The sequence below is a fragment of the Malus domestica genome, chromosome 03, assembly GCF_042453785.1.
Source record: "Malus domestica chromosome 03, GDT2T_hap1".
NCBI classification, from domain to species: domain Eukaryota; kingdom Viridiplantae; phylum Streptophyta; class Magnoliopsida; order Rosales; family Rosaceae; genus Malus; species Malus domestica.
Genome location: NC_091663.1, coordinates 4,856,628 through 4,871,489, shown reverse-complemented (window position 1 = coordinate 4,871,489; position 14,862 = coordinate 4,856,628). Strand labels below are relative to the sequence as shown.

Here is a 14,862-nt window from a genome sequence, read left to right as displayed (position 1 = left end):
GAGTAAGAAAAGACCCCTTACTATAGATAAGCTAAGACACCTTTATATTATAATAGAAGACACTTATTTCTCAAAGTTAAGTTTCTCGTTCGTTGCTTTAGAAAGATTACACGGACACACATATTTTTGTTCCTTTTTGCCCCGTGAGTTTGCTTTTGGCGACTTCCATATTTTTTTATGTGATGTATGTAATATCTTAACTATTTTATTCAATTAAAGGTATTTGTAGAGTTTAATGAAAATTTTAATTATAATGTCTTCTTTCCTAATATAATAGATAATGACGGTTTGGATTAAGAATCCTTGACTTCGAAGCGTGACAAGTGGCTACCATGTAGCCTCACTCCACGCATGAATGTGGCCAATGGGCCTCTTCTACATTGAGTCATCGGATATGGCCCGATCCAAAAAAGAAAGAAAAATGAGATCGTGTTGTATAATTTTTCTGAATCTATTAAGTAATAATAAACTCTAAATTATTACAAATTCATTTTGTTGTCTACTTATATTATAGCATATCACACGTCATTATATGCGTACAATTATTTATAATCATCCATTTTTGGATTTCATATCATCGGTTGAAATTAAAACATTAAGAGTACATATACTTATTCTCATTCTTCGTACAAAATTTAAAGATGAATGATCATACATTTTTGTCACATGTTACCAAAAGAGCATTTTTGACTTCTTTGATGTTCATAAACCCTTTGGACTTTCTCACACTCTTTTTTATTTTTAGTCATCAATTTGAATAAATCAAATGAAAAAGACATACATGATTAAACAAGAATAAACGGTTAAAAATGTGTATTTACTTTTTTTTTACTTCGGGGCATAAGCCCCAAAAAAAAAGAAAGATTACAGAAGAATAATATGAGTAAGGCACTAGATTTCAGCTATATCTATAACTATCAATCGAGAACGAAAAAAAAAAAGAATCTTGCTAAAAAAAAAACTGAACCCAAATTCATAATTATTAAGGTAATTATACTATTATATCAGATAAACATGAGATGAACGGACACATTAGAAGATTTTCGGGATCTTCACAAAGAGAATCAAAAGAATCCGCATTATAAAGTAGGTAGCATACACTGCTGAATTAGACCAACCCCAGCTAACTGCCAAAATCCTCCACCAAAATTCTCATCATTTACAACTTTTCGGCATTAAAAGCTTCAACCTTTAATTCCTTCCGTTCTCGCACTCTCACTCTCCCTCTCCATCTCCAAAGACCAATCTCAAACCCAGAAAATGCCGCCAAATCTCCGCACACTCCTCTTGCTCTTGGCGACCACGGCCTCCACCTGCGGAGCCATAGGCGTGAACTGGGGCACGACTGCGTCGCACCCACTACCGCCGACCAAGGTGGTGGAGCTGCTGAAGTCCAACAATGTCACCAAGGTCAAGCTGTTCGACGCGGACCCAGGCGTCCTCGAAGCGCTTTCTGGGTCCAAACTTAGCGTCACTGTGGGCATTCCTAATGCGTTGCTTAAAGTTCTCAACTCTTCCAAGAAGGCTGCCGAGAGTTGGGTCCATGACAATGTCACTCGCTACGTCTCCAATAGCGGCGGCGGCGGTGTTAAAATCGAGTCAGTTTTCGTCTTTCCTTCTAGTTTTTTGCCTGATGCGGTTTTTAATTTGATGCTGCATTTGGATTTTTGGGGCGTAAATAGTTGATTTACTGTGAATGAAATTTGATTGTTAGAAATACCCAATTTGAATTGTATTGAATCTGTGTTAAACATTAGAAAGAATGTACCTTGTTGCTGATTTGCCTAGATTTAAGTGACATTGTAGGCTTTATGTTGCGATTCGGAGGCAATGTAGGAGTTACAGAATCATATTTTACGATCAAAGTTGCGTTGCGCATGAAGTATGGACTTTTGTGCAATTATCCTTAATTTAATGTCGATGAAAAGAACCTCATACGAAAGGAGACCATATCGGAATGTTCGTCACTATGTTTTGCGGAGTAGATGCTTAAACATCACGTCAAGGTTAATTTTTGATGTCGAATGAGCCGGCATAGGGACTTAAAGATAGATTGTAGTTTTCATGGTTGAAGAATGAAAGAAAATAGTTGGTAATGGTATTTGTGTTCCGATTCTACTAGTTCAAATCCCCTGGTGGGTTCAAGCGCTGCATTCTTAGCATTTGATTGATGTTTGATTTTTGGCAAATAAACCAATAAAACAATAAACTTTCTATGAGATGAGCTATACCTAGAACAAGAAGAAACGCTCCTCTGTGTATTGAACTTTAGAGAGGAGCCTGTTTGCCCTTCACTGTGCCAGTATCGGTGATCTCTCTATGGGCTTAATTGCATTAGGACCAGTCGAAAAGAGCAAAATTTTGTAGTGGGTCTTTTTTGTTTGCAGAAGAAGAAATCTTTGCAGGATAATGGTAGATGTTCTCTCTTCCGTTTTAGGTTTAGTCAGCCGTGCAAGGACAAGTTGACAGATAAATTTTTGTAGCAGGGATTTCTCGGTTCATGAACTCATTAGCCTCTTAGAGTAACCACTGAATATTTGTTTGTTGATCCCATCAGATATCGACTGGACTTTGCTCATTCATAAATCAAGGTATGGCTGTTTCATATTGTATATACTGGTTTCTAACTAGTCTATTTTCAGGTATGTTGCTGTTGGAGATGAGCCATTTCTCCAGAGTTATGGTGAGCAATTTCACCCATTCGTCATAGGAGCGGCAATGAATATTCACGCAGCTTTGGCCAGAGCAAAGTTGGAGAGCAATGTGAAAGTGGTCGTGCCTTGTAGTTTTGATTCCTTCCTATCAGAGTCTGGCCATCCTTCAAAAGGACACTTTCGGGCAGACCTCAATAGAACCATGATTGAACTGCTCACGTTTCTCAGCAAGCACAATTCACCATTCTTTGCGAGCATTTCCCCTTTCATAAGTCTCCGCCAAAACAAAAACATTTCCCTCGACTTCACTCTATTGAAAGAGAATGCAAAACCTCATAACGACAGCCACAGAACATACAAAAACAGCTTTGACTTGATCTATGACACCTTGGTTACAGCTTTGTCAACAGTAGGTTTCCCTAAGATGGAAATTGTTGTGTCACAGATTGGTTGGCCTACAGATGGAGCAGCAAACGCAACCCCTTCCACTGCAGAGACCTTCATGAAAGGCCTGATGGCACACCTTCGTAGCAAATCAGGAACCCCACTCAGGCCTCATAATCCTCCAGTCGAAACATACATTTTTAGCCTCTTAGACGAGGACCAAAGAAGCATAAGCATGGGAAATTTCGAGCGACATTGGGGTGTGTTCACTTTTGATGGTCAAGCCAAGTACCATTTTGATTTCATTCAAGGTTCGAAAAATCTGGTGGACGCTCAAAACGTTGAGTACCTTCCTGCCAAGTGGTGTGTGGTGAACAATAATAGGGACTTATCTAATGCAACTGCTAGTGCTTTAGAGGCATGTTTGCATGCCGATTGCAGTGCAATGTCTCCTGGTGGGTCTTGCTTCAATATCAGTTGGCCGGGTAACATATCATATGCATTTAACAGCTACTATCAGCAGCATAATCAGAGTGCAGACAGCTGTGAATTTGGCAGCTTGGGTTTAATCACAACCGTTGATCCATCTTTGGATAATTGTAAGTTTTCGGTTCAACTACGCGCCTCTCTTTCAGGTTCTCTCCATCCAGCCTACCTTCCTCTGTGGATGACCTTGCTAGTACCAACCTTTTTGTTATCTTTACCCAGTTTTACATAGAAGATAGATTTCGAGGAAAGTTTTGTAGAAAATAGATATCCGAGGAAATTTTTCGCCACTGTATGATCAGTCTGCTGATCGATTGTTGCTGGTGTTTGTTGTTGTAACTTGTATTAGGTTTGAACACTTGTGGAAGTTACTGCTCTACAAAAATTCAATGGCAAAAGAAGGGTTTGTAAATTCTCTAAATTTGTTTCTTGTTAGTCTGCAGAGTGGGTGTGAGCATTTCAATTTCCCTACTAGTAAGAAATAAGATGAGATGTATGTGTGGATTAGGTTATTTGGCGGTGGAGTTATCATGGGCCAATTTGTAATTCGGTGAGATACAAGAAAATTAATGAATATCAATTATATTTATTGAGTCGCTGCACAAAATTTGCAGGAATTCATTGTAAATTTCGAACTTTCGAATTTTTGTTTTGGGAAGTTTTTCTCTAATTTCGTCTAAATTTGAATGAGTTGATATACTTACCTCATTGTAAATTTTCATAATTTCCGTCAAAAACAACCGATATTGATGTTTCCATAAATTTACGTATCGACATTTCCATGTGTATTGATACTTCCTCTTGTTTTTTTTTTTTAAAAAAAATTGTCACGGGCCTAGAGGCCCAAAGAAACGAATCCGGACTCAAAGGGGTTTTGGGTTTGGGCTTATACATAGTTAATTAACACGTGTCGGAGTCAAAATCGGCAAGACAAAAATCAGGTGACGACTTTACCCTCGCGTATATAAGCTAGAAGCTCTCGCGTGGAAATATTAGTCTTTTCCGGGTCTGGCCCTAATCGTTGTGTCTCGGAATCTCTCTCGGACCTAGATCATGGCTGGAATGTACGGTCAAGAGGGCGATGGCGCCCCTCCTCCGTACGGATCTAGCGGCGGCGGTGGCTATGGTGGCTCTGGCGGGTACGGAGGCGGTTCTGGTGGTTATGGAGGTGGTGGTGGAGGCGGAAGCTATGGTGGAAGCGGCGGTGGTGGCTATGGAGGTAAGGGCGGCGATGGTTATGGAGGCGGTGGCGGACGTGGCGGTGGAGGTTATGGCGGCGGTGGCGGTCGAGGTAAATTTTATTACTTTGTTCCTTCGAGTTTATAATTGTTTTAAATTCTTTAATTTTGATTTGACAGATTTGGTTTTGACTGTAGGTGGAGGATATCAAGGAGATCGCGGTGGCGGCGGCAGAGGTGGCGACCGTGGTGGAGGCGGCGGCAGAGGCGGCCGCGGTGGCAGTGGAAGAGATGGCGATTGGCTGTGCCCTAATCCAGGGTAAACCCTTTTTCTCTTTCTATCTGTTTCTTTCCATTTTATCTTGATCGGTTCTATTATTTATTTTTTATCCTTAATTTTTATTGGGTTTTAGAATTCTCTTCTTAACCTTAAAAGTAATAGCTTTAGGTCGAAATTTATTTTCTTTGGCTATTTTCCTTATTGCATATGTATATGTGGTTTATGAATCGGTATGATTGTATATAGCTGTGGGAATTTGAACTTTGCAAGAAGAGTTGAGTGTAACAAGTGTGGCACTCCCTCTCCTTCGGGTGCCGCCGGTGGTGATCGTGGCAGTGGTGGTGGCGGCAATTATAACAGAGGAGGAACTGGTGGTGGTAACCGTGGTGGTGGTAACCGTGGTGGTAGGGGTGGTAACTATGATGGGGGTCGAAGTGGTAACTATGAAGGAGGTAAGGGTAGCAGTTATGACGGAGGCAGAGGCGGTAGTTATGAAAGTAGAGGCGGAGGTGGTAGTAGGGGTGGTTCTTATGGTGGTAGCCAAGGAAGAGATGATGGGGGGTACGGTCAGGTTCCTCCAAATGCACCACCGTCCTATGGCACAGCTGGAGGCAATTACCCATCTTACAATGCTAGTTATGGAACGGATGCAGTTCCGCCTCCTACAAGTTATACTGGTGGACCTGCATCATATCCCCCATCTTATGGTGGTCCTGCAGGCGGTTATGGTGGTGATGGTCCAGGTGATGCAAGGGGTGGTGCCCGAGGGGGCCCTCCTGCTAAATATGATGGTGGATACGGTGCTGGTGGTCGTGGTGGGTATGGAAGTGCTGCTACGGAAGCGCCATCTAAGGTGAAGCAGTGCGACCAGAATTGTGATGATACTTGTGACAATGCTAGAATCTACATATCAAACTTGCCACCAGATGTTACTGTTGACGAACTTCAGCAGCTCTTTGGAGGCATTGGACAAGTAAATCCATACCTACTTATGAACTTAGTGCATCCGAGTTTTTAAGATTGAATTTTGAATGCTGGTTTTCTAGTTTGAGTATATGTATGGAATATTGGAAATTCATTTTTCATTTCTCCTTCAGTTGTAGGAACGAGTTAATTCGCCTTGTCAGTTCCACAAATTGGTGTACATTTATGTGGTTACTTTATGCTAAGTTAATTTTTTCAGGTGGGAAGAATCAAACAGAAACGTGGCTATAAGGATCAATGGCCATATAATATCAAAATATACACAGATGAGTCTGGAAAAAACAAAGGCGACGCATGTTTAGCCTATGAAGATCCCTCTGCTGCACATTCAGCTGGTGGATTTTACAATGGTAACTCTTTTACTTTTATTTTGCATGATAAGATGATGTTAAAGTCGTATTCTAACTTGGTTCTGCTCTTACAGATTATGAGTTAAGGGGCTATAAGATCAGTGTTGCGATGGCGGAGAGGTCAGCTCCAAGGCCTTCGTTTGAACAAGGGTATTTATCTATCTATATATCTATCAACTTTTTTATAATTTGAGTGGAAGTTGAAAAGAACCCTTTTCCTTGTTGTTCATGTGCTATCTTGCTTCCTCACATTGAGTCACAGTGTGAGCAAAAGTGAGCAAGTCTGGATGTGTACCCTGATGTTTAATATTTGCTTGTGGGTTTTATATTTTGTTCTTTTTCTTGATGTCATAATTACTAAAGTCATTGAGTAATTCAGTTGTGGTATTCTGTTAATGGGTGCTATCCTGAATTTCCGATGTAGTTTATGAAGTTCTTTTGCGTGAATGAGTTTCTGATTTGTTTACTTAATTTTCTTCTTTTGGCTGCATATCGAGTCCTGACTTACTTTTTCTTGTGCAAGCAGTGGTGGTGGTGGTGGTGGTAGAGGTGGATATGGGGGCGGTGACAGGCGCAACAACTATAGAGATGGTGGAGCGGATAGACATCAGCATGGTGGAAACCGTTCGCGTCCTTACTGAGAGAAGTTCCAGATGAAGCAGATTTTATGTAATGAGAATTGTTTTCTGAGGGTTTTTGTAGTATTCCGTTGGAGGGTTCCTAAACGGGAGACTAAGAGGTAGGTTGTTCACTAACCCATAGCAAGGCCTCTGTCCTCCTATATTTAACTTTACCTACAACTACCTGGAGGAGTTGATTTTAGTTGTGTGAATGTTTTATAGAGACAAGTGGATAATCTCCAAATTGCTTGCTGCTATGCTAGGTTGATATTTTCAGGTGAGTGCTGCTCTCTCGTAACCATTATTAACACTTATTTGGAGATTTCCCCGATTTGCATAACCGGGTTCTTGATTGCATCTGATCATTTTAAATCTATGGCTCATATGCGAGCACTGATATCTATAACATGCATTTCTGACTGAAAATTTGTGATCCATATAAGAAATCACTGAAGATGGTTCATGTGGCCTGGAATTTGTATTTGAAAGTACTCGATGTTAGATGTGAATCCCGACCATTGGATTGGATTTTGCTCAACTTTTAGCTCCAGCTGAACTTATTTAAATTGCTAGTTACATGGAATAGGTTTCCAAGTAGGATTTTGTTATTTTGTTTAGACATTTATTATCATGTTTGGTGGAGGCTCTTTTCCTACCTCGAGGCTTGCGCTTTGCGATAGTTTTACTTCACCACATCAATCTAGGGTTTAAGACCTACTATTGTTTGGTAAAATGGGCATGGTGCCTAAAATTTGCCCACCGGTTGCCTTCATTGTTCTGCTACTTACTGGGTGGGGCAAGTCTTCCTTGTAGTGACCGCAAAGGACTTGTGGATGACGAGAATCTCTGCGTAGCACCTACCTTATTGTCATATCCTCCCATGTGTTGCTGCCTGCTGATGGGTGCCTACTTTCATCTGGCTTTCTTTCTTGGGCGGTTAGCCGGCAGCGGTTGGAAACTTCAAATGTTGAGCAACAGTTGCAGTCTTGGCATTTGCCTTGTGGCAAGATAAAGGGTTTTCGTTCAGGTTTTAGGTTTGGGAATGATGAGAGTAGACTGTAGAAATCACTTTCCGGTGCGAGTTTAAATTCTTGTATTACATCCCTAACATATAGCAAATTTGAATGAAACGTTCTTTTCCTTGATGTGTTCTCTGTTTTTTCGCATCGTCTTAAGTGACGATTTGCTATTTGTTTGTAAATTGATGTGCTAAACGTTGGGTACGTACCTGCCCGTTTCTGTATGACTTGTAATGGTGAATAGCAAAGATACAAATTCTTCATGTTCCATTTCAGACGGTATTTCAATTTCATGGCCGGCCGGCCGGCCGCACAAACAAATCAAAGTTTAGGAAGCTAAATTATCCCACCCTCCCACGCCCCGCTCGTTGCCATTACGGTGAAAACCGAGTAGCAAGCCCGTTAGTTACCGAAAACAATTGAAGCAGGTTCCGATAAGTAGATAGCGGTAGCACCTTCTTGCAACAACATTGATTGTAACTTTTGTCGATGCAAGTAACTGTAGCCCTTTTCCCTGTGCAGAGTGTTCTCTTACTGCTCGTTTCTGTGTATTGTACTAATATTTTCCTCGTGGTAAATAAGAAATTTCTTTGCGGTAGCATGAAAAATACGAAGCGTAAAAAGCCTCAAGGCACTAAATCAGCTGTGCTTAACTGCTTATCACATCTTTGCCACGTTGTTCGTCCGAATGGCTGCCAAACCTTTTCATTTATATTTTTATTTCTGAACCCATACAATCGTCTGAACTGTTTTTCTGGTCGGCTTAATTACCTGCCGGAGACCTTTATCTCATATCCTGCGGTTGCTGCCTGTCATAAGAAGCATGTGGCATTGGTGCAGAACCATACGGACTCGCAGCGTCGGCAGCACCTGCGGCCTGAAATCCAGAGGAGGTTCATTCGGATGAAAAAGGTATAAATAGAAAATCTGAAACTAAGTTGTTTGGCAAAGTATCTGATATAAATTCAATATAAGCACATATATTGCAACATTTGTGTACAAAGACATAAAGAATTGTTGCTGTCTTCCGAATGCTCCATATCGAAACTCTGAATTTCCACAGAAACAAGGGACCTTCCAAATTCTAATGACTCTAAATTACCCGTCTACCACATATTAGGTCTCAAGATAGAAACGAGGGCTTAAGTTTGCAATCTTTGATCACGATAGAACGCTTCTCATGCTCACGTTATTATTTGTACTGACACCATAACTTCTCAGACACAAACAAATTCTTGCACATCTTTTCAATGGTTTCAATCTACGGAGTAGTAACAAACATAACACCAAAGCATCAAGAAGGCAAGGGCGTACACATACCTGATGCATGCTGGCATAGGGATCGGGATACGCATTTCCCCCGTATAACATTTCAGCATTGCCATAGGCTGCAGGGTACCCAGGACCTTCATAAACACAACCAGAAATTTCATCAAGCTCCTTACATTGCATTTGGTTTCTGAATTCAAACCGAGAAACATAGAATAAATCGAATCTTAAATACGGGAGACAAGTCGAACGCGATTGAATTGACCTGGATTTGCTGCTGCAGCTGCAGCTACTGCAGCCCTTGCTCTCTTCTCTGCATTGGCCAACTCCCCATGAAGCTTATCCATTTCGCGAGCCAATGCCGCCATTGTTTTCTCCATCCCCTGCCTGTGCTCAAGGTTGCTAGCTCTAGTTTTCTTCTCATTGTCAATTGCATCCCTATATTTGCATTCAAATCATAGACAAGATTGAATCTTTACATCCAAAACTTCACAATTCACACAAAATCCTCTCCTAAAACCGAAAGATCAACCTCGAAATTTCGACACACTTCCCTATCTGAAATTCAATACCCAAATTTTACAATTCACACAAACACAATGCATATGGAAGGTTAGTTCAAAATTACCTTCCCTTCTTAATCTCCTGCTTGAAGGTCTCGATATCGACTTTAATGTCCACCACTTTCCTCGCCTCGGACTGAGTCCTCACAAGCTCGCCTTCGATCGTGTTCAACTCCTCTGCAAGCTCCTGCCGGGACGAGCCGAGCTCCTGTATATCGGCTCGGGTCCGAGCCAGGTCTGCGCCCATGGAGTCGATGGCGCGAACCTCGGCGTCCAGCTTCAACGCCCTCTCGTAGACCTCGCGCACCTCGGCGTCCCTCTCAGATTTGGCTTTGCCGGCGACGACGGATAGGTGGCGTAGGTCGTGCTGGGCCGCGGCGAGGTCCTGCTTGAGCGCGACGTGGGCGGCTGCCAGCCGTTGATTGTCGACGAGGAGGGACTGGATCTCACGGTTCTGGAGGGCGATACGGTCCTCCAGCGCCGTGGTATTGACCGATAGTGGTGTCAGCCGGACGAGCTGTCGAGGATGTTCCCGTCCCGCCATATCTTTTGATCAACAATTACTCGGCACGACGGCGACTCTGACTCTGAGAGAGAGAGAGAGAGAGAGAGAGAGAGAGAGAGATTATGCCTCGTTGCTTTCTGTGCCTTAGATTGGGTTATAAAACGCAGGCCCAGGCCCATTGTGACCATCTCATTTTGTTAGGAGTAGGATTCTTTGCACTTCAAATCTTCTTCCCTTTCCTTCCATTCTCTCACACTTTTCTCTTTATTTTTTTAAATAATAATCGGTGATGTGAGATTTACACTAAGTATTTTGTGAATCGAATTTAAGAATTTCCACTCACACATTGAAAATGATACAAGAAACTCGTAGTTGTAGTGACGGCGATCTTATGTTTATAAAAAATATTTTTAGCGGGAACTGTTATCAGCATTCCAAAAACCACATTTTACATTCTTCACAAATGTATTTTTTTTTTTCTGATTATAGAAAAGTTTAGAATGCAAAATTAGATTTTTGGAGTGTCTATAACAATTTTCTTTTTAGCGATAGAGTAAAAAACTCTTAAGCTTACCTTCTTCAAGTTTTGACTTTCAATTTGGTCATGAATAATCTGGAGTTTAAAATGTGCCAATTTTCCTTTATCATAACATTTGTCTGTTTTTCTGTCAAATTAAAAATTATTTTCGTCGTCAATACAAATAATATTCTATTCTAAACAACTATATTATGAGGGAAAAAGTTTAATCCGAGACGCACTAAGTTAAAAAAAATTGATGAAAAATGTGTTTATTTTGACAGTTGGTGGCAAATGAAAATTTGCCTCGTCAGTCGTTTCTTTATGGTTTAGGTGGGCCTTAATTGCATTTGTTATAGGCCTTAATTGCCCTTAAACAGGCCTTAAATGGGTTATAGATTTTGGGCCCATTATGGCCCTCTAATGTTTATAAATCCAACTCAAATTGAAATTCAGAGAACCGTTTTACCGCCAAATGTCAGAGCTCTTTCGCTCACTCGTCTTGAACAGAAGGTCCATTTCCGCTTCTTCTCCGATCTTCCATCCATCTCTCTCTGGCATTGAAAATATTTAGTAGGTTCGATGACGCGACACTACGAGCATTGGAGTTGGCATTGGTTTCGAAGGACGTAAAGTCATCGATGGAAGTCAGGTCCGGCTTCAGGCAGTTCATGAGGTCCGAATATCGCTCTCCGTTCTGCAGAAATTGCAGAGAACAATGTGAAGGAGAAGCTTCTGGTTCTTGAGTTTCTCGTTCTTGCTTTCTCACTAGTAGGCGATGTTGAGGCAAATCTTCTCAAAATTCAAATCCTCTCATAGTTATGGAATGAATTTATGTCATAAGCCAAATCGCTAGGGTTCTTTGGAATTTGGTAACTAATTAACCGCTATGTGCTTGTGGATCGGTTTGTGATTGCAGAGTTGTTTGGCTTTGAGATATGAGGCTTTGCTTTTGCGGGACGTCAAATCTTCGACGAATCCATGGCTACAAGTTTCTTATACAGAATGGGTGGATTTTGCTCACCGGTCAAGAGATAGTGGTTTCTATTCAGTTGCAGGAAAGGTGAGTGTGATCATCACCTTCATCACTATCACTACTTTCATCAATGTTCGTAATTTCTTAACTTTCGCATTCGGGGAAGCTATGCATTAAATGAAGTAAGAAGTTATTTGATTAGATTTATCAGATTACGATTGATTTAGTAACCAATAGCCATGTCTATGACCAACTGCTTGATAACGAAATCCTTGGTCGATACCCCAAGTTATCAGTTTTCCATGACCATATAATGGTAGACTAGCAATTGCAACGCTATAAAACATAATTCAGTTAACAACGCATGAGGTTTCTCATTAATTTTTTTGTTATCGTTTCTCTTGATCGCTAAAATGAGCGGTACAAGTGCAAAAAATCATGTGTTTAGTGCTTATACAAGCGGCATATTTAGTACTAGAAGAAGGTGGATTAGACACTCAAATCTATTGCATTTATTAAGCAACTGCTATGTGTGTTCTGCTACTCACTCCTTTTTATCATCAATGTTTCTTATTTTGGCATTCAATCTTCTTGCTAGATGCAGGCTATAAGACTTTGTGGTTTATGTTCCGATTTACGCTTTTTTCTGTAGGCATGTGAACATGCATTGGATTGTCTAAAGAGGAAATCAACTGAAAACCCGAAAACAAATGAAGTTAACCACATGATGACATCTACCAAACACCCAAAAACAGATTAAGTCTTTGAAAGTGTGCCAGTCATTGACAAGATAAAGAGACTCAAGGATTGTGCCGCCATAGAATCTGCTTCTTCTCGCTCTGGTAAGTCTTCTTAATTGTTTTGATTTTCTTCAATATCAACGCCGTGTTTTTGTTTGGACCCGAATTTACATCATCGGCCCGTGCAATCAAGATAGCTGAGTAAGCATAGTTTCACACCATCAGATGAAAAGTGGAGATAATTCATTTTATTATTATTAAAGGATAATGTTATGGTGTTTTATCATAATTATCTTTTAATAGTAATTTATTATGAAAGATGAGATATATATTTCCAATTGGAAACATGGCAGCACAAGTCAAGCTGACTTGGGTGTGTTCTGGCGTGCGAATGTGTGGTGCAAACTGATTATTGTTTATTTAAAGTATGGTGAGGATCAGGATGCATGCATGGGTAAAGATTATGAAGAAGCCTAAATAGGATAGGATTGGATTGGATTTTGGTGGTGATGTGATAAGCCTAGGTTGAGATGATGACACAACAAACCTAGGTGGACTAGGCTTTTTGTGTGATTGAAGTGAAGGTTTCTGCTGGAGGTTTTTTAATAAGATCAGAATCCTAGGTGGATTAGGTTTATGATGTGGTGTGATAAAGCCTGGATGGGCTTTATTTTGGTGGTCGCAGGAATTTAAAGGCCACAGATCAAATTTTATTCAACGAGTTAGAGTTGCAGTCAAACTCTATCTAACCATGCCAATCAAGTACATCAGCCACTATAAATACAGAGTCGCGAACAACGAAAAAAGACCTCAAACTCAACACACAAACTGCCCTGCGCAAACCTTCGCTCTACGCGAAACCTCTCAAACATCTTGAGATTTTTTTTATGTTCTTTTTCACCAACACATCTTCAGTTTAGATAAACAACACTATGAAGGCAACCGGCAAACATCTTCAGTTTGGATAAACAACACTATTGCTGTAGATTCAGCCGACCGTGAAACACCTTCAGTTTGGATAAACAGCACTGCGACGGGGCCGACTGGTTATCTATCCAAGTCTCGGTCGAGAAGGATTTTTGAATCCTTATTGGCAGAGGTCATCTCATTAGCCTTCTCAGCGAGATGAGGTGTTACAAGTTACTACATTCGGCACATTGAAAGTCGAATTTGATATTAAACTTCGCAGAACTAGCAGCCTTGTCTTCATGCTCTAGAACCCGAAGGCCGAGACGTGTTCCTTCCTCGACCGCTGTCGCAAGATCAAGAAGTCAGCGGCGCACCTAATGCAACATCAACAAATTTTACTCCTTGGTCGAGCTCGGCCGACGAGTTGGCATGCCCCGCAAACAACCGAATGACGTAGTTAGCTTATTAGTTACTCGGCCTGCGCGCCACGTAGGCTTGGTAGTTTTTAGGGTTAACATTTTAGCATGCCCAGTGGGACCCAGTGCTAAAACTACGAAGTTCACATGATATATCAAGATCACACTCAGGATGAGATTCGGCGTTTATTCAAGGAAATTGTCGAGCAACAAAAACTTCTTGGCTGGATCATTGAAGAAAATAAAGAAAGGCAAAAGTCTTTCTCTCAAAAGGCTAGGGGGCAATTTTTTGCTCCAGCCACTATTAAAATTTGGCCTTAGAACATTGTCGAGACAGTAAAAGAAGAACCTAGGCCACCTGTTTTTTCGGTCTAGACTGAAATTATGGTAGGCCTAGAAGCAAAAGTTCAAGTTTCTGAGCCACAAATCGACTTAGAAAATGATTCGTCAGAGGGGTGCTCCAATGACGAGCAAGGCCGAGACATAGGCCTAGTCTAACAAACTACGCTACTCGATATGATTATTGGGGATAAAGTCGATATGGAGAAATCTCATTCGGCTAAGTTGTTCGAGTTAAAAGCCGAAATTAGCGAAATTATTATGCCTGGGGGGCATGATAATTGTTCAACACATTTGGCAGCCGAAAGTGGAAAATATTTCGCCAAGTCAAAAATATTTGGAGATCACTTGTTATTCGGCTCAATACAAAATCTGATTGGCTATATTGAAATACAAGGATCTCGACTTGGAGTAAAGCATCGTTGGCCTCCTCCTGATTATTATTCAGCTGTTTTCTTTTGCTTTTGCTTAAAAAATAAAAATAAAAGGAAGAATATATTATCTTCTTAAACATTCGGCCTTTTAGGCCGATACAATAAGAAAATAAAGGGGGCAACAATAGTGCAGCATTCAAACACATGATGGCTCGGCTTAAAAAGAAAAGAAAAAAACAATTATGGGGGCCGAGACAAAACATTTTGGCCTAGGTTTGGATTAGGCCTAAGTCAAGAAA

General features: G+C 40.9%; 3 protein-coding genes across 5 annotated transcripts; 2 read left to right on the top strand and 1 right to left on the bottom strand.

Moving 5' to 3' along the window:
* Nucleotides 1–1,072: 1,072 nt before the first annotated feature.
* Nucleotides 1,073–3,945, top strand: LOC103418444 (glucan endo-1,3-beta-glucosidase 9-like). Its single transcript, XM_008356577.4, has 2 exons — nucleotides 1,073–1,598; nucleotides 2,643–3,945. The coding sequence occupies exons 1-2, from the start codon at nucleotides 1,261–1,263 to the stop codon at nucleotides 3,754–3,756; spliced, it is 1,452 nt and encodes a 483-aa protein (XP_008354799.3). The 5' UTR covers nucleotides 1,073–1,260; the 3' UTR covers nucleotides 3,757–3,945.
* A 563-nt stretch (nucleotides 3,946–4,508) lies between these two features.
* On the top strand, nucleotides 4,509–8,081 carry LOC103418745 (transcription initiation factor TFIID subunit 15b-like). Of its 3 annotated transcripts, XR_011579155.1 has the most exons (8): nucleotides 4,509–4,815; nucleotides 4,901–5,021; nucleotides 5,229–5,955; nucleotides 6,166–6,316; nucleotides 6,391–6,466; nucleotides 6,843–7,055; nucleotides 7,159–7,213; nucleotides 7,750–8,081. XR_011579155.1 is itself a non-coding variant. In XM_008356853.4 (6 exons), exons 1-6 carry the CDS (start codon nucleotides 4,578–4,580, stop codon nucleotides 6,955–6,957), a joined length of 1,428 nt encoding a protein of 475 aa, XP_008355075.3. In that variant the 5' UTR covers nucleotides 4,509–4,577; the 3' UTR covers nucleotides 6,958–8,081. The 3 variants fall into 3 exon arrangements, 1 of the variants encoding a protein (XP_008355075.3); XR_526814.4 differs by having other exon boundaries at nucleotides 7,159–8,081; XM_008356853.4 differs by having other exon boundaries at nucleotides 6,843–8,081.
* A 436-nt stretch (nucleotides 8,082–8,517) lies between these two features.
* Nucleotides 8,518–10,527, bottom strand: LOC103418746 (protein FLC EXPRESSOR). Its single transcript, XM_008356854.4, has 4 exons — nucleotides 9,853–10,527; nucleotides 9,490–9,662; nucleotides 9,276–9,361; nucleotides 8,518–8,832 (listed from the first exon to the last, which is right to left on the bottom strand). The coding sequence occupies exons 1-4, from the start codon at nucleotides 10,329–10,331 to the stop codon at nucleotides 8,740–8,742; spliced, it is 831 nt and encodes a 276-aa protein (XP_008355076.3). The 5' UTR covers nucleotides 10,332–10,527; the 3' UTR covers nucleotides 8,518–8,739.
* Nucleotides 10,528–14,862: the final 4,335 nt, after the last annotated feature.